The following is a 17,988-nucleotide window of genomic DNA, read 5'->3' on the forward strand; positions in this document are numbered from 1 at the left end:
TCAATCCAATGATTGTCATCAAGAAGTTCTTACATAATTTAGATTGTTTAGAAATAATAATTTTATTTTAGATCTGATGAATCAACAATGGCACTAAAACATAACTATAATGTACTTGACTATTTTGATGTATAGTTCTTATATCAATAAATCTAAATTATATGTGTGTTGATTACCTTTTTATATAGATTTTATAGAATAAAATGCCAAGTATTTCTACTGTTTTATTTTTCTTGTAAAATAAGTTAAAAAGCAATTTATGTGTTACTTACAACATTTATTTATCGTAATTTTTCTCCTTTTTTTTTTGCTTTCAGTGTAAAACTCTTTCCGGAGTCTGTGACCACATCATATCCCTGTCATCAGATCCTCTGGTTTCCCAGTCAGCCCACCTGGAAGTGATTCAGCTGGCCAACGTCAGACCAAGTGACGGGCTGGTAAGAGACGCTAGTTTATTGAAGCCGCCGCCCATCAGTGTACAGCTAAAGATGTGGGCAAAACAGCCTCTGAATATGGAAATCCATGACTTTTAGCAAATTTTGAATAGTTTGGTATTTTTTTCCTAGAGGGGTTAAAGTAGTGGAAGCTTGTCGTAAGAAGTTTTATAAAGATACATGAAAATGGAAGAAAACTAGACATGGTGATGTCTAGTTTTACCCTATTTGCTTTGGTAATCATTTAACTTTTATTGCATTCTTTCACCTCCTACCAAGGTTACTTAGGTTTAAAGGAAGTTTAAGTTAAGAACTTTATAAAAACCACAGTGTTATACCCATGCAAGTGGGTGTTTTGTTTGTTTTGCTTTGGTTTGTTCTGGTTTTACTAGATCTCTCTTCCCTTAGGGTGGGTAAACTAAATGAATGTAATATTCTTTATAACTCACACCCATGCTTTCCTATAAGAGTGAGTAAGCAGGTGGATCTTGCCAAACTAGGCTAACATCCATGCGATGTAAGTTTTTATTATGTAATAATAAAGGTAATCGTCTTCTATATTTTGTTCTCCTGATTAAAAATTATATTGCTTCTAAATGTAACCCAAGAGAGATCTTCTCTTTATTAAGCTTCTAGAGAGAAAGCATATAAAATTAATATTAATGAGGTAGACATAAAAGATACAAAAGGTCTGCTGACAGTTTCAAGACAAAAGACAAAAAACCCCAAGAAGCCAGTTGGAGAACATCTTACCTACTACACAACTATTACATGTTAGCTTGATGCTACAGTATCTAATTCCTCCCTGTAGATAAAATTTCCAAGTATATAATTAATGATATTTTAGAAAATAGAAATGTTGGAAATTAGCATTAAAAATTCAGATTATATAGTATTAAAGATCTCTAAGCAAGTTTAACTTTTTATGTAGTGTTTCTTCTTCCATTAAATATGTATGCATATAAATAACCCTTTCAGAGGACAAACCCTTCATTGGCCACCAGTGATTTTTCAGGTTGAAGCCATCTCTTCTATAGAGTGACTTTTCTTCTGATATTTGGGAAATTACTTTTAGGGTAACCATAGTTCCTCAGGCTTTTGTGGCTTTTATTGCTGTCTTCCTGAGAAGGCAGAAGTCAGTAAATTAGACATAGCTAACTAGCAAGCATGTAATCACAGTAATCTATGAATGTTATATCTAACTTTGATTAGTTTTAAGAGCTTATTTGTAACATTTATACACTTATTTGAAGTATTAGTTCAGATTTTAAATTCTTACTTTCCTTTTAGTCCAGTTTTATTTAAAGCAGCTTTCAACAAGTGTTAAATGTTTTCCTTTATACATCTCCCCTTTCATTTGTTAGGAAGGAAATGGATCTCTCTATGCATGATTTGTAGAATGGGAAATTATGAACTAATTACTATATTATACTAGACTAGGAATCAGGACATCTGTATACAAATCACTTGCATAAATATCGCTGTGAGTATGGCCTGGAAGAAGTAGGAGAGTAAATTTAACTTCTTCGGTCTGTAGAATTTTGAGAGCAGGAAGGGTTGGCTAGATGATCTTTAAAGTTCTCTCTAGTTCTATGAGTCTGCAGTTCTAAGGATAGTGTTACTGAGAACACAGCTTGATTTTTTCCCTCTAATTTCTGCGGAAGTCCCAGAGGGTGGGGGTGATGGAGAGAATAGCTATGTGAAGGGAGTCAAAGCAATGCTAATTAATGAACTTTGTGAAATCTTGATTTTTTAAAATTAAGTTATAGGCCTGGACAGCCCTTTTATTATTATTATTATTATTATTATTATTATTATTATTAATTTGAAAGAGTTAGATTTGGGTCTGCTCTTTGAAATAGTCATAAACATAAAATGCCAGAAGCAGATTCAGTTAAATAGTCTGGAAAAGAGGTAGAAAAGAAAAGAGAAGAATGAGTGCTTACTATTTGCCAGGTATTTTTCTCATTTTGCAAATGAGAAAATGGAGTCACAGATCTTCATCTCTTTGCCTTGTATCGCATATAGGTAATAGACAATTGAGGCTGGGTTATGTCCAGGTAAATTTTAAATAAAGTACATCTGAAAAACGCTTGTTCCATTATCCCACACTTAAACTTGGAATTGCTAAATTGCTAAAGGGGGTATGTGAGAAATTTAGCAGGATGACTTTAAAACTGGACCTATCTAAAGAAAAAAATTTAAAGGACAGTCGGCAGTACTTCATTGGGAAGGTGTTTCAGAAGGAGAAAAAGAAAAAACTAAAATATTGAATATTCCTAAAAAGATCAAGTACAAAACCGTTTCTTATGGTTTATGTTAAAGGGGCAATGACTAAATAGAAATTTTGCCTGACTTATTCAAGGTGTCATTTTTAAAATCAGCCACTTTTAATTAAGTTTACTCAGTCACACATGAATGAATAGATTTGAGGATTTGGATAGCATTTGGCTTGTTCCTAGCCATAGGAAGTGTATAAATGGTAAATGAAGGGAACAAATAGAAAGAGGTGGGAGAATACCAAGCTTTAATGAAGTTTAATTAGCATAGAAACATCTGCAGAAGGTCTTCTGCCAGTTTCAAAACAGAGAGCGTCTCTCATAGGCAAAAGGTAACTGCTTTGTTCTTCCACTGATAAACTGGAGAGATTGTTTATCAGCTTTCTACCTAATTAGTCAAATCTCCTAGGAGTTCCCAGATTTGAGAGTGCTGAGCATTATAAGAAATGGTAGGAAACGTGCTTAGTTATGATTAAAAATATGAAACTGGTTTCTAAAATGCTTTCAAACAACAATAGCAGAAAATAAAAGAAGGAAAATGAGAGCTAAGCATATCTAAACTAGATCAGAGCCAAAAGATGAGCTGAATAGAGAATAAAGGGCTAAGGGTGTGAGCATCCTTGGGGAAGCCTTTTGGCCTCAGAAAGTTCTTTTGATATTTAGGCCCTTGGACTATCTCCAAATATGCCTCATTTCACTGACTTGACTGTGAGGATTTTTTGGCTCCTATTGGTTAACTGACGTGTGGAGACAGAGTGAAGCAAATGTCATTTTGGCAAGCTGAGCAAAGAGAGGGAGCTGTGGAAGTCAGCTCTAGAATTAATTAATTGGTTTTAGGGGGGAAAAAAGACTAGGGTGTGGGTATGGGTGGGGGGAGGGAGAATGAAGTTTTTGAGGAAAACGAAGCCCAAGTTTATCTCAGTTCCAGAAAAAAGAGCCATTTGAACTACATGTCCTTGTGCTGTTTGAGCCTTTCTCAGAGGTGAACAAGTGATCAGATGTAGCTCTGTGGACTCTTCATTATTCCAGAGTTGATCAGTTCGAAGTTCATCCAAGCAACTTGTTTTTTCTCTTTCTTTTGGTGCCTGACTTCTGGCCATTTTCCTCAATAGTACTAGCAGAGGGAGAACAAAAGAATGAACAAGTTAGTTTTGATTATTAAAAGCAGTTACAGAAATGGCTTATTGAAGTTAAGAATGAAAATATTGCATACAACAAAATATCTTCATTCTTTGTGGCATTTTAAAAATGTGCTTTATTTCTATTCTGTTGTTCATAACTATGAAGCTTCTCTGTATACATAGCTAGATCCTTCTTTATTTAGGCATTCAAACTTTCTTTATACATCTGAAAAAATAGCTTTAATATAAATTACATAACATTTAATTATGCATAAATAATGATGAGATCCTCTTCCTATAACTAATAGATTCTTACCTTAGCTTACAATGGACATATTTAAAGTTCTTGGTATGTGCATAATTACACACAGATTTTTGGTTTCAGAGTAAAACTAGATTATGTCCATGAGTTTTTATCCCAATAACTATAATTTTTTTTCTAAACATCATAGGATATTAGACTTTCTCTATGATCTAATCATTTATGAGATTATTTACAGCTCAGTAATCAGTACTAAACAGTTGAAAGAAGTGTAGAGGGAAATACTGGCTTACAGTTGTCAGAAGAGTGTGGGTGATTAAAGTAAATTTGTGATATATCAAATCCAGTTACTCTTTATAACCACGTTACACGTAGTACATGTGTAATAAAGAGTTTTTAATATTTTAGAGTATATGTTAAACAGTGAACATTTGACTTTAATATCTACACTTACCAAACATTTTATTCTGATAAGAAAAGTGAAGGTGTGCAACTCTCCCAACTGTTAATAAATCAGTAAATCAGGAACCTAGTGTTGAGAATATGGTCTGCAGTCAGACTGGCTGAGCTTGAAAACTGGCTTCAACCCCTTGGAAAGACAACCCACCTTTCTTTGCCTCAATTTCCTTATCTCAGAAAAAGAGATAATGGTAGTTTCTACCACAGAGGCTATTATGAAATAAATGTAAAACACTTGAAACAGTCCTTGTCACATTGTAACGAGTAGATGTTAGCACTGATGGTGACAAATAATGAGTGATAGTTTCTTATGTCCAAGCAATACATATTTTTTCTCTCACTGTCTTTTTCCACTTTATCTTCTCACAGTTCTTCTATGTAAAAAACTAAAACAAAATATAGTATTTAGCTCTTACAAATATACTTTAAGATCCTTTATTAACTTGATGTCATTTTGTTAACTCCCATGGGGGAGGAATTATTGCAAGAATCTTGTCCTCTCCTGAGGTCTATAATAGCACCATTATATTTACTTTCCAATAAATAATAGAATAAATATTAACATCAAAAGTATGCTATGCACTTGTCACCAGTGTAAGCTTGAATATGACCATATGGTCATAGCCAAGGACTACTAGGCAATTTCTTAATTAATCTCTATTTGTACTTGTGTTGAGTGTCATAATTTATTTCATATAGTGGTGGACTTTTATTTAAGAAACTAGAGTTCACAGGTAAGTAAACATTTTTTTAAAAATTACATTCATTTTATTTCACATTAGAGATCCAGGCTCAGCCATTTTTGGAACTGATACCCACATTTTGGACACAATGACTTTATTGAAATGACTTTTCAGAATTAAAACCTACATGATGACTTCTGAATACTTCCGTACAATCTACTTTACTGCTTCTTGTTTTTATTTCTTACTTACTTTCAGTGAAAACACTTGTACATTCAGGTATCTTAATATATAACTAACATAAAGGTATAGAAAATTAACATTTTAGTAACTGTCTACGTAAGTGCTTAAATGTATGCTTTTCTGAAATGATATTGTTGGTTATGTTAAGTCCCTTATATTTCAGGCTTCAAGTTTATAAAAAATAGTATTTTTTTTATTTTTGAAATCAATATTTTCAAATGCAAAGCACTGTAAAGTTCAGGTAATATTTTCCCCAATCAGAATTTAAAGTGACATAATTTTCCTTAGAGAGAAAAGAAAGCCATTCACTGAATCATCTATTTTTTTCTCTGATTTAATTAAATGAAAATATTTAAATATTTAAAATGCGAATTTATTCTTATGATACCTTTTAAGTTCTATAACTATCCATAATTTAAAGTTTTCTTTTGCTCTAAAAATTTGCACGATTTCAGGATTTCTGGATGATATCTATATTTCAAAGAAGCTTTTACTAAAATGGCTTTATTTATATGGAAAATAGAATTATATCCTCTTTAATGGGAGGAGAGGTTGCCTCTCATTACCTTTTAATTACTGCTGTAGAGATGATTGGATGTGATTAGTAAAATTTCATCAATAAGAAATAAAGGCAGGCCCTAACCGGTTGGCTCAGCGGTAGAGCGTCGGCCTGGCGTGCGGGGAACCCGGGTTCGATTCCTGGCCAGGGCACACAGGAGAAGCACCCATCTGCTTCTCCACCCCCCCCCTCCTTCCTCTCTGTCTCTCTCTTCCCCTCCCGCAGCCAAGGCTCCATTGGAGCAAAGATGACCCGGGCGCTGGGGATGGCTCCTTGGCCTCTACCCCAGGCGCTAGAGTGGCTCTGGTCGAGGCAGAGCGACACCCCAGAGGGTCAGACCATCGCCCCCTGGTGGGCAGAGCTTCGCCCCTGGTGGGCGTGCCGGGTGGATCCCAGTCGGGCGCATGCGGGAGTCTGTCTGACTATCTCTCCCCGTTTCCAGCTTCAGAAAAATACAAAAAAAAAAAATAATAATAATAATAATAATAATAAAAAAAGAAATAAAGGCAGAAAATACCGGATACCACAGAAGAGCAGGACAAAATAAGTTTATGTTAACAGTATTTTACCACTCTTCTGTCTCTAGTTAGTTGTAACTGAAGTGGCTCTGTAGGAGCCTACTTTTTATTGTGTAATATGTATCAAGTATAATAAGCTAATAACATACTAATGTTTGAATTTTTCATTGTAACTTTCATTTTGTCATAGAACATATAGTACAGATTTGGGGGGGGAAGTGAGGTGTGTTCTTTCTTCAAGGTACAGTATTGTATTATGACACTGTATGTTACAAGTTTCATAGACAATTCACTTACCAAGATAAAATTTGATTAAGCTGTATACAGCTTATTCCATTTTGGGGGCAAACATTAGAAGGCAGCACATTCAGATAGGAGTTTGTTACAGTTTAAAGATGGCACTGTTGAATCATGGATTCATTCCTGGGGCATGTCGCAATTTTAACCTGATAAGGTTCAACAATATTGTAATAACTATGTATGGTGTCATATGGGAACTGGAAATATTGGGGGGGCACTGGAAATATTAGGGAGACATTTTTAAATGCAGTGAGATACTGTAAACTATACTCTTTTCATTGATTGATCATTCTCATGTAGTTCTTATTCCTCTGATCACTCATGTATTCATTTGTTTGTTTTAACAAAACTTAGTTTATATCTGCTATGTTTCAGGCATGGGGCGAGGCATTGAAAGAATTTAAAAATTAAACCAGTTTATTGCCCCTAAAGAGTGCAAGTAGGAGTTTATCTGTGTAAACTCCTTTCCAAAAGTTTCTGACTACTATGCTGTACACCTGAAACTAATATAAAATAATATTGAATATAAATTATAATTTAAAAATAAACTTTAAAAAATTGTAACAAAATAGTAATTTGATAGAATAATATTTTGTAAATGAAGTTATAATATACTTGGAAATATGGCAATTGCCTCACTTTTTTTTCTGATGCTGTCTTTTTCTTAGGGTATGTATATTAAATCAACATATGATGGCCTCCATGTAATTACTGGAACTACAGAAAATGTAAGTATTATAATATTTCAATTTTTGGTTTGTGGTTTTCCTTTTATTGTTAAACAAATTATGTATCTCACATAATTACAGTTGACTTCTGAGGGCATGAACTAATTAGAAGATAAAGCTAAAAAGACCTTGAGTTAGTAAGTGCTGTTTTGGAGAGAATTTTAGTCAATTTATTTTGTATAGAATACTTGTTTACTTAAAGTAAATCAGATGGTTTTTGTTTGCAACTAGACTTTTGTCTTTGTTTAGTATTTTCTGGTTCATGACAAGTTATTGTGACATCTGTCAAACAGTTTATTTATATTAAGAAACTTAGCTTAGCCCTAGCTGGTTGGCTCAGTGGTAGAGTGTTGGCCCTGCATGCATACATTCTGGGTTTGCTCCAAGGTCAAGGCAAGCATGAGAAGCGACCATCTGCTTCTCTTCTCCCTCTCCCCCTTCTCTCTCCCTTCTCCTCCTTTAACCAGTGGCTCAATTGGATCTAGTGTCAGCCCCAGACTGGGGTTGCTGGGTGAATCCCAGTCGGGGCACATGCGGGATGCTATCTCCCCTCTTCTCACTTAAAAAATATAATATAATAATATAATTAATATAATATAATATAATATAATATAATATAATATAATATAATATAATATAATATAATATAAAGAAACTTAGCTCACATAAGAAAGAAACATTAGATAAGTCATGCTTTCTGCCTACTGGTGTATTCAGTGGTTTTCTCAGTGAGGACCTCCCTGGCTAGCAGTATCAGCCTCCCTTGAGAACTTGCTAGAGAGGCAAGTTCTCAGCCTGACCTACTGAATCAAAAACTCTAGAGACCAGCCTATGAGAACTGCTGCAAGCAGTGGATCAGAGTGAGTCCCCGGTCCTAGGTCCTATAAGCAGTTCTGAAGCTTAATGGTAGTATAATTCTTGGCAAGTCACTTACCGTCTCATTAATTTAATTTTCTAAGCTATAAATTAGAAATAATATTGTTGGCTACATACTCACTAGATTGTTGTAAAAAATGAAATAGGCTAATAAATGGGAAAGACTATGCAGTAAGAGCTGCAGAAATGTGAAGCCATTTTGTTGGGCACTAACACATTCAGTATGATAGGTTTGAAGAGCATAATCAATCATTATTCCTGAATTGGGTCATCCCAGATTTCCATCCTACTTTTTTAGGGAGGTGCAGAGCTTTGGTTTTTTTCTTTCTTTTACAAATTCTGACAAATTGCATGTTTGTACTCTATTCCTTCAAAGAAGACTGAGGTATAATTAGTTAACCTCAAACTATTAATGATCTAAGCATTGTACTAGCATTTTCTTTCAGCTATCAACATCTCATCTAATCCTCCTATTACTTTAACTATTTATTGACTTCCCCTGCCACACACATTTCTCTTGGATTCTGTAAATGATGAAGCACATAATAATATGTTATAGTTGGATTGTTGTACTGACTTCACGTTTGGTATTAAGTATGAGAGTTATATTGGATCAAGAATATCATTTAAAGGGATGCTGTGAACTATTTAAAATTTTTAAATGCACAAAGATACTGTAAACTAGACTCTTCATTGATCATTCTCATGTAATTCTATATTCCTTGGACCATTCATTTATTCATTTATTCATTTGTTCGTTTTAACAAAACTTAGTCCATATCTGCTATGTTTCAGGCATGGGGCGAAGCATTGAAATAATTTAAAAATTAAACCAGCTTATTGCCCTTAAAGAGTGCAGGTAGGAGTTTATCTGTGTAAACAGGCTGTGAAATTTGCATAATGAACAAAAGAAAGAATAGTGACTAATGCCAAGTGAAATCAGAGAAGGAATCACAGAAATTGTGATTTTGAACTATATCTTAAAGAATTGGTAGGAACTTCATCCCTATATTGTCTGTTGTCTAAAACAAAGTTGAGCACTATCTACTGATCATATTAATTACTCAGTAATATTTGATAAATGAACAAGTTATTAAAGAAAGGTTGATTCTGAGAGTAGTTCAGATATGAACCAAATATTAATAGTTCCCCTTAACTTTTCTTTTTTCTTAAAAATGTTTTACTATTTTTGGTACCCTCGGTCATTTACCATAAGATCTGTGTTGAGTTGAGTCCTAGTAAAGCTGCTCACTAAAGTGGCTAAGTTATATTGCTTTGCTGTGCCCTAGTTTCTTAGTTTCCTCATATACAAAATGAGGAGTTTAAACAAAATAATCTTCAGGGTCCCTTTCAAAACTGGAAGTCTTTGTAATTTATAGGACTTAGTTCTTTTTTTCCTTTTCCTTATCTGTGCAAACTGTCATTTCGGTTTCTTTGAATTTTATGTATAAACTATATCATTTTCTTTTACATCATAACTAGTGCCATTGGCTTGATTTTTTTTTCATAATTTCCTTTACAAAGATCAATTGTGAATGAAATAGCACAAGGACTGACTGACTCTATACCTACAACTCAATTAAAGTAATGATTTGCAAACTTTTCATTATTGTTACATGGTACTTGTCCGATCGGTAATATACATACCTCCTAAAGATGCTGTAAAACAATGACATTCTTAGGGCTGGGTCAACATCCTAGGAAAATAATTAAGGAAACAGTTAATATCCTAGAAAAAAGAAAAATTGTTTTCTGAACTACCCTCTTGATAGTATACTTATGTTATTGCTTCAAACTGGAATTCCCTATGATATCACCTTATCTTGAATTCTAGCCTATGGCAAATAATTATGAATTTTAAAAGTTGTTGAATTGAGATTAATTTTTCAACTTCTTTGTTTTTGAAATAATTGGGTATTAGGAATGAGTAAGAAATAAAGGAAGTAGAAATCACTTTTAAAGTAAATCCTATTCCAGGGTCTCAAAAGTGGCATTTTAATTTTGCAATTCCAATGCCATATCATTTTTCATTAGTTTTCAATAGATACTAATGAATAAATATTATAGTATTTATAGTTCTATTTGATAAATTAATACACTTACATAAAATGCACAAATATATGTTTCATTAAAACATATTTTCTGTATATTCAGAAGTTCATAAACATTACAATATGTATAATCAATCATCACTATTCACGAGAGGAAAATAAAGAATAGTATTTTAAATTCATTACTTATAATATTATAAAATTTCTATCTTAAATCCCATTTTAGTTTTCTAAAGACTTCATAAGCTTGTCAAAATTAGTTTACCAAAGTTGATTTTTGCTTTCTTTTTTGCTTCTTTTTTAAATCTCTCATGAGAATTTTTAAAAAGTGATGAAATTGTTACATCTTGTGGTTGTGGGCATTTTAGTTTATGTATTGTGATTTTGTTTACCAATATATTACACTGTATGAAACATAAGAAATGGGATGTTATTGTAATTAGACACTTAGATAGAGAATGTTACATAATGTTATTTTGAACTAATAACTATATAATGTTATTTTGACACTTAGATAGAGAATGTTATATAATGTTATTTTGAACTAATAATTTGCTCTTCTAAGTTATTCAGAATTGTATTAATGACACAAATTAGTAATTTAATCATCAAATGACAGAGCTTTGATGGTGATCATAAACATGTACTTGAAAATATTTACTTGCTAAAGTTAACGTGAATTATTTTTATTAAACAGAAAGGATCAAACTTAAAAAATATAATGTTTTGAATTGTATTTTTGAGCCACTTGCCTGGTTGAGCTTAGTATGGTTGTCTGTATAGTTTGCACTGGGTAATACCAATTATTACTTTCCCTTATTGCTCTCAGAATCATACTGGTCTTTCATAACATAAATATCTGTATATTGTTTTGCATTTTCACTTTCCATCATTAGTTTTACATGGAATGCAAACAGTATATTACTTATAACCTTTTGTTAGCATAATTCGTTGAAAATTATAATTAAATTATTGATCTGTTTTAAAGAGGTAGACTTATTGTAGAGTTTCAGAGAGAGGAGATGACTGATAAAATTTACATTCTTTATCATTTCCTTTATGTTAAATTTAGTCACCTGCAGATCAGTGCAAAAAAATCCATGCTGGCGATGAAGTGATTCAAGTTAATCATCAGACTGTGGTATGTATAATTACCTTATGAGTCAGTGGGAGGAACTAATATAAAGATTTGTTAAAGCTTTAAAAGAATATCAATGAAATAAAATGCCTGTTTGTTTATAAAATAGTTTTTTAAAAAATAACTGAATGACTATACCTCTTAATTATTTGATGGAATGTAAGGCATAGTTTTAAAAGAATATGAGGAAGTTTGGTGGTGGCTGAGATTAGATATGCATTTTATATGGAAAGTTGCAGGATAATATATACACCCTATGAACTGGTATAATAATTTTAGAATAGAAATAAAAGTCACAATGCATACAAATTCATCCTTTTCTTGATATAACTTTCAAGTTTTATTTTAAAAATTATTGAATTACCTAGTTGATATGTTTTGTAACCACATGCATTCATTCATCTACTTTGACATTGATTTGTTCATTAAATTGTCTGGTGTGTTGATTTATTTTTAATTTTTTTAAATAAACTTTAATAGCTGAATTAGCTCTTCATTTCCCAAAAGAGGACTACAGTGTTAGTTTTAAAACTATTGCACTGAAGTAAATAAATTCATAAAATTTTCTTGCTTTATGAATCTCATGAATCCCTTTCTAGGCTAAGAATGCGAGTGGCATTCTACGCCTATGGTAGATTTTCAAGGGCTATTTTTCTTAATATCACATTTAGAAAATGACCACCATATGATTTTCATTTTAGATTATTTTGTGTCTCAGTTGATTCATTTTGTTTACCTATCTCTGGCAAAATAAAATGCATTGTCTAAAAGATAAAGGTAAAATAATCTGATTATTAATATTATAATCTTCATTTGAGGGAAAAAATGTTTTTACTATGGGAAATATTCTTATAGCTCACTAACTCTTCAGAGTGAGTAATTGTTTCCTATTGAACCTTTAACTAAATTTGCTTTTACATGTTCTAGTCATAGAAGAAATTTTAAAAAGAAAGGCTATATTTTGGGGGTTAGAAGACTCGTGTGAAAAGTCTAATCATTCTCAGTGTTTCTGATCCTAAGGCAGAAGCCATTTTAATTTTGGTTTTGAATAAACTGAAAATTTTGTGGTATATTGGAGAGGCTACTGAACACTAATAACAGTTATTATGTTTCTTCAATGAGTTCATTATCTAAGAGAATAAAAGTTAATGAAAGTTTAAAAAATTAAACATGTGGGTGTAAGGTTAATAGGAATTAATGTTGGTAATCAAAAAGTCTTTCCACACGATGACAGTTTTGATGATGAGAAAGTTCTCATTACTAGATGCTCTATACAAAGTGACTGTCCTGACCACAGTTCCCTATCCCTTAGGAGCAGAATTTGGGTAGTGGGATAAAGCAGCTGCTTCATTAGACAGGGAGCTTCACTCTCTTCTATTGTTCACATTGCCTCAGTTCCTCCAGTGTGATCTTAACATGTATGACATCTGTTGGATAGTTGGACCAATTTCCAGTTGGTCAATTCTAAGAGGATAGAAATTAGTCTCTAATGAAAAAGAAATTGTTTAGAGGATGCTCTTTGTGAAGCAAAGATTCTGATAGTTATCAAATGAACATGAAAGTATTTATAGGCCAAAAGTGAGCTAATAAAACCTATATGGATTGATGATATTTAAATACTGCGAGAATGTGTAAATATATCTTTGCATCAAGGGCAGGAATATTCCAAAATATTAAAAACTACACAGAATAATGGGTGGGGGAACTTCCAGTTTTTGTTCTGAAATTGACTTTGGCTTTAAGTGAGTTATGGTAACTATAGAAGCATCATTTTACCTTTTTATAATAATACTATTCATAATCAAATCTTGCTGATTTCTTGTACTGTACCAAGCATAATGTTTAGTACCTTAATTATTTTATGTCATTTATTTCTTACATTATCACTACAAAGATAAATGTAGAAATTGAGACTCAGAATGATTGTTTAACTTACCTACAACTCAAAGCTCTCTGAGTCTATGGCCCATGGTCTTACTTTAGTTTTATTATACTCCTTCCCCAAACTCAAATTATAAAATTATCAATTGAAAGGGGGAGAATTCTAACAATCATGTAAGTAAATCTCAGGATTCATTGGCAGATTAAGTGGAACTAAGGATAAGAGAAGAGGAAAGGAAGTGAGCATTCACATTACTGGGTTTGACTCACCTGACTAAAATTAGAAATGGTGTGGAAATTTAACTTTCTCACTCCTTTCCTTCAGATAGATAAAGTGTGTAAAACACTTATCACAATGCCAGGCATACAATTAGTGGCTCAATAAAAATTAACTTTTGACCTCCCTTTCTTCCTTTTACCTGCTACTACAGTTGGGCCAATTGGAGTCCAGGTTCTTGGCAGACTGCTAACTAGAACCTACAAATTGATTTAGGATAGTAATAAAGACATTCTCTCACAGGAAAAGAAGTTGAATTCCATGAAGCTAGTCTTCCTTAATAATGTGATCAAATACCAGACCTTTGTGTTCAAGTGAGAGGCATATTTGTGCAAGATTGATACATTTTATAAAATGCAGCCTATTCTTTTTTTTCTCACTGTAGCCTGCATTGTTTTCCGTATAGTTCTTTTAATGTTTTGCTAGACAATATATAGAGGTGGTAAAATGGAATTTTCCTGGGTTTTGTTACTATGAAAGACTTTGTAGGTAGATAAATTAGTTGAAACAGTATCAGTTATTTGCAGTCTACAATGATCCCTTCTATCTCTACATTTATTACCAGGGACATTAGAGGTTGGTTATGATATAATAATTACATTAAAGTAAGATTTAATACATTTGAAATACATATTTAATATTGTAATCCAATAATTAATTGGCCAAAATAGTGAGATATTGTCAATATTATTCTATAACAATTTAGACTTAATAATGAAAATAGTAATGTTCAGTCTTATATTTTGCATGTTATTTGCCCAGATAGTGGTATTTTTCTGTAATTCTAAAATTTCTTATTGTAATGTACAATATAAAATCTGATAACTATTCTTATTTTTAAATATATAGAAAATCAGTTTGAATTTTTTCCCTAAGAGTCTGAGAAAGTTGAATGAATCACAGATAAATTCAAATCTTATTTTTTTGAAATTGATAGTATGTTATATCTCCAAAATGTCCATTAGAAGTGTATATTTTGAGTTTGCTCTTTTAAAAAAAGTATATTTTCTTATTTAAAATAAAACTGGAAGTTTTCTGTCCTTTTTCATGTTGCTATATTTTTTATTGTAAGTGGCCTTTAAGCTTTTCAAATGAACATACTTCTGTGGCTGAGAAACTGTGGCTGCCAGGTAGGAAGAAGAAAAAAATCATGAACATCCAAGCCAAGCAGATTGAGTCCTATTGCATGTCCTCCCTGCCAGTGAAGACCCAACTCCTCAAAGGCTGCTGGAATCTCCCAAGATTTTTTCCACTTCATCTGCCACTACATCCCTCTCTCTGGGAGATATACCTCGGCATAGTTCGAATCAGCAACTCTGCCCTTCCTGATGCACTTGAACACATTTTTTAGCTAATGAGATTATTTCATATTTATAGCTATCTATTTGGGCATATTCCTAATGAATTTGTTTAATTTTATGTTAATTCTCTTTTGGGTGTGTTAAGTGTTCAAAGCTTCTATCCATACTAAAAACAGATATTTTCTTCTTAGGAGTTATCAGTTGAAAATAGTGGGAAATGTAATAGCTGAATCCAGCATTTGAAAAAAAAAATATTTTGTATAAATATTTAAAAGATATTCCTATTATTTTGAAAGGGCTTCTGGGACCTGTTGCCTACAGTCTTTCAAGAAATGGTTTAATAGCTATGGCTATAAAGGCAACTGGAATGGAAAATAACCAGGTTCGGATAGTTAAGAAAAAAGATAGACTGCAGCAAATAGGATGTTGGGCATTAATTAGTGAGAGATGGAAGATGAGTACTATAAGGTAGTGGTTCATATGACCCCCAAATGGTGAACACTGTTGAGCAAGAGTTAAACTGGTGATGGCAGAGGGGATAGGGTGGAAGGGGTGGGAAGGAACAAATTAAAAACTATTGTATCATCTGGAAAGGCCATTCTAACTTTATTTATATAATTTTATTTTAACTTCATTTATATATATAATTTTCAAAGGTGTCTCCCTTATTCTCACTCTAGTCTTTCGTTTTTCACTCTATCCTCTCCATCTTGTTCCTTCAAGCCCAGAAAAACAGAGTATTGATTAAAGGGAAACCAACATAATCAGAATGAATGGAGAGCGTGACCCATTGGCCCAGCTCTCCCTTTCCTTCCTTCTCACCCTACAACCCTGCCCTGGACTTCAACAGGAGGAGGGGCTCTTTGAGTGGAATCGATACCATGAGAGCAGCTAAACCCAGATGTGCTTTCTCTCTATCGTTTTAATTTACTAAATTGTTGTCTTTATATTTTAACTTTATCTTCTAATTTCATTTTCTTCCTTTTTCCTTTACTACCATCTCTTCTCATTTAACTATTTCTCCTCATTTTCTTTATTCTTGTCTGTTTTCTTCTATTCTCCTTTCTCAAAGCAGAAAATAATTATCTTTAATTCTTTATACCCAAAATATTGAAAACTGAGACCTCAAATAGCAGTGTTTCTGGTGCACCTCGCATCTAACTCTGCTAAACACAAGGCGTTGCTGGAGCACAGAGATTAGTGATGTTAGCCTGGTGTTCAACATGTTGCTTACTAATATTTATGATAATACCCTAGATTATCTCTGTTTGAATTCTAAGAAATTGGTATTCTAAAGCAGCAAGTGAATTGTTCTATTTTATAAGGGAAAAAAATCATGAAGATACAGTTACCAAATATTGAAGGAAATAATACATCATACATTTCAGTTACTCAGTAATATTTTATTTCAGCTTCTACCTTATATAGTGTGTAGTTTATAATATGTTCATAGATTTTCTTTTATTGTACTTAGACATTGTAGATTTCATGAGAATGTGTGGAAGCTGGCTTTGAAGTGCCCTATATTGATATAAACTATATATTTTATTTTGCCTAGAGACATCAATTAATTAATTTATTATCTAATATAATATTTTATTATTTTTCTGTTATCAAACTAAAACTTATTAGCTTACATTTTCATATAAAGGAGATTAAGTTGTATGATGACTTAATAACAGTACCTCCCTGTTAACCAATTTATTTTCTCTGCAGATCTCTGCATCCTGATTTCTTTCTCTTATTTATGAAGTTTTTACTAGCTTCCTCAGGAAAAGAGTAATTGCTTTTTAAAATGGTTACTCCAATTTATATTTATTATGAGACTTCATCTATCAGTGTCAATATACATTTAATATGATCTAGTTATTTTACATGTGATTTTTAAAAGGTTTCCTAATAAGTGATTATTTCCTACGTTTAACATGTATCTCTTGGCTGATATCTTTACCTATTTCAGCTTACTAAATGTGCAACTAATTTGCAAGTCAATATCAATAACTGCAGCCCTTTTCCTACATCTACCAGAAAGGCAAAAAACAGCCAGTCTAATCGTCTAGTCCACTTTCCGTCTGGGGGGGAGGGGGTCAATTAGTAGATAACATTTAACTGCCTGATGAAGATAAAACATTATTACATGAAAGGAAAACTCCTTAGAGTACCATAAATTAGGAAATTCAAGCAAAATCTTATATTCTTAATCTTAAATGGTTTTTATATTATTTAGCCCTAGGATTCAAATATAGGCTTCATGTACTAAATTAAAATTCTGATCAGCATGGTGGCTGGAATTTTAGGTCATGCAGCCACTGATTACTTGCACATATTCTTCCACCTTATGAGTCCCAATACTGGTCAACGAAAGATACGTATTTGAAAACTGGGACAAATGACGAGAGTTCACTACAGCCCCGTTTATGGTGGACGTTGTAGCACGCTTTTTCTCTGAGTTATTGGATTTCTGGTAAAATGATTTTTAAAAATTAACTTCTACAGTGAAAGTATCTATAGTCATTGTGGAAGTTCATAAACCAAAGATTTTTAATAAAGATTTAGGATGTTGTTTATTTAGCAATATATATGCATATATGCACACGCTTTGGTTTGGTTTTGATAAATACAGACTTCTGTTGCAATATTTGTATTTTCAAATAAACATATCTTTGTTAAATGTCTACCAGTAGGTGATATTATAAAGGTTATTCACAGAAAAAAGTTGTAAATATCTAAGCATGTTACTTTTTTGAATACTAAGCTTTTGGTTAATTTTAAATTACTTTTTCATTTGGATTCCAAAATTAAATTTAAGTATAATTTTTTCATAAGTATGAACATTTTGTTTATTCTTTCTCAGAATTCCTATTAGTAGGACCTATAG

At 32.4% G+C, this 17,988-nt stretch overlaps 1 protein-coding gene across 4 annotated transcripts in view; it reads left to right on the forward strand.

Moving 5' to 3' along the window:
• Window positions 1-17,988, forward strand: part of CNKSR2 (connector enhancer of kinase suppressor of Ras 2) — a 257,028-nt gene that overhangs the window by 113,614 nt on the left and 125,426 nt on the right. For all 4 annotated transcript variants that reach the window (XM_066357908.1, XM_066357911.1, XM_066357912.1 and 1 more), the window contains exons 6-8: window positions 318-437; window positions 7,527-7,586; window positions 11,586-11,654. In XM_066357908.1, the coding sequence (XP_066214005.1) occupies window positions 318-437; window positions 7,527-7,586; window positions 11,586-11,654 (249 nt within the window). The remainder of the gene's footprint in view (window positions 1-317; window positions 438-7,526; window positions 7,587-11,585; window positions 11,655-17,988) is intronic.

Source organism: Saccopteryx leptura, chromosome X (assembly GCF_036850995.1).
Source record: "Saccopteryx leptura isolate mSacLep1 chromosome X, mSacLep1_pri_phased_curated, whole genome shotgun sequence".
NCBI lineage: Eukaryota > Metazoa > Chordata > Mammalia > Chiroptera > Emballonuridae > Saccopteryx > Saccopteryx leptura.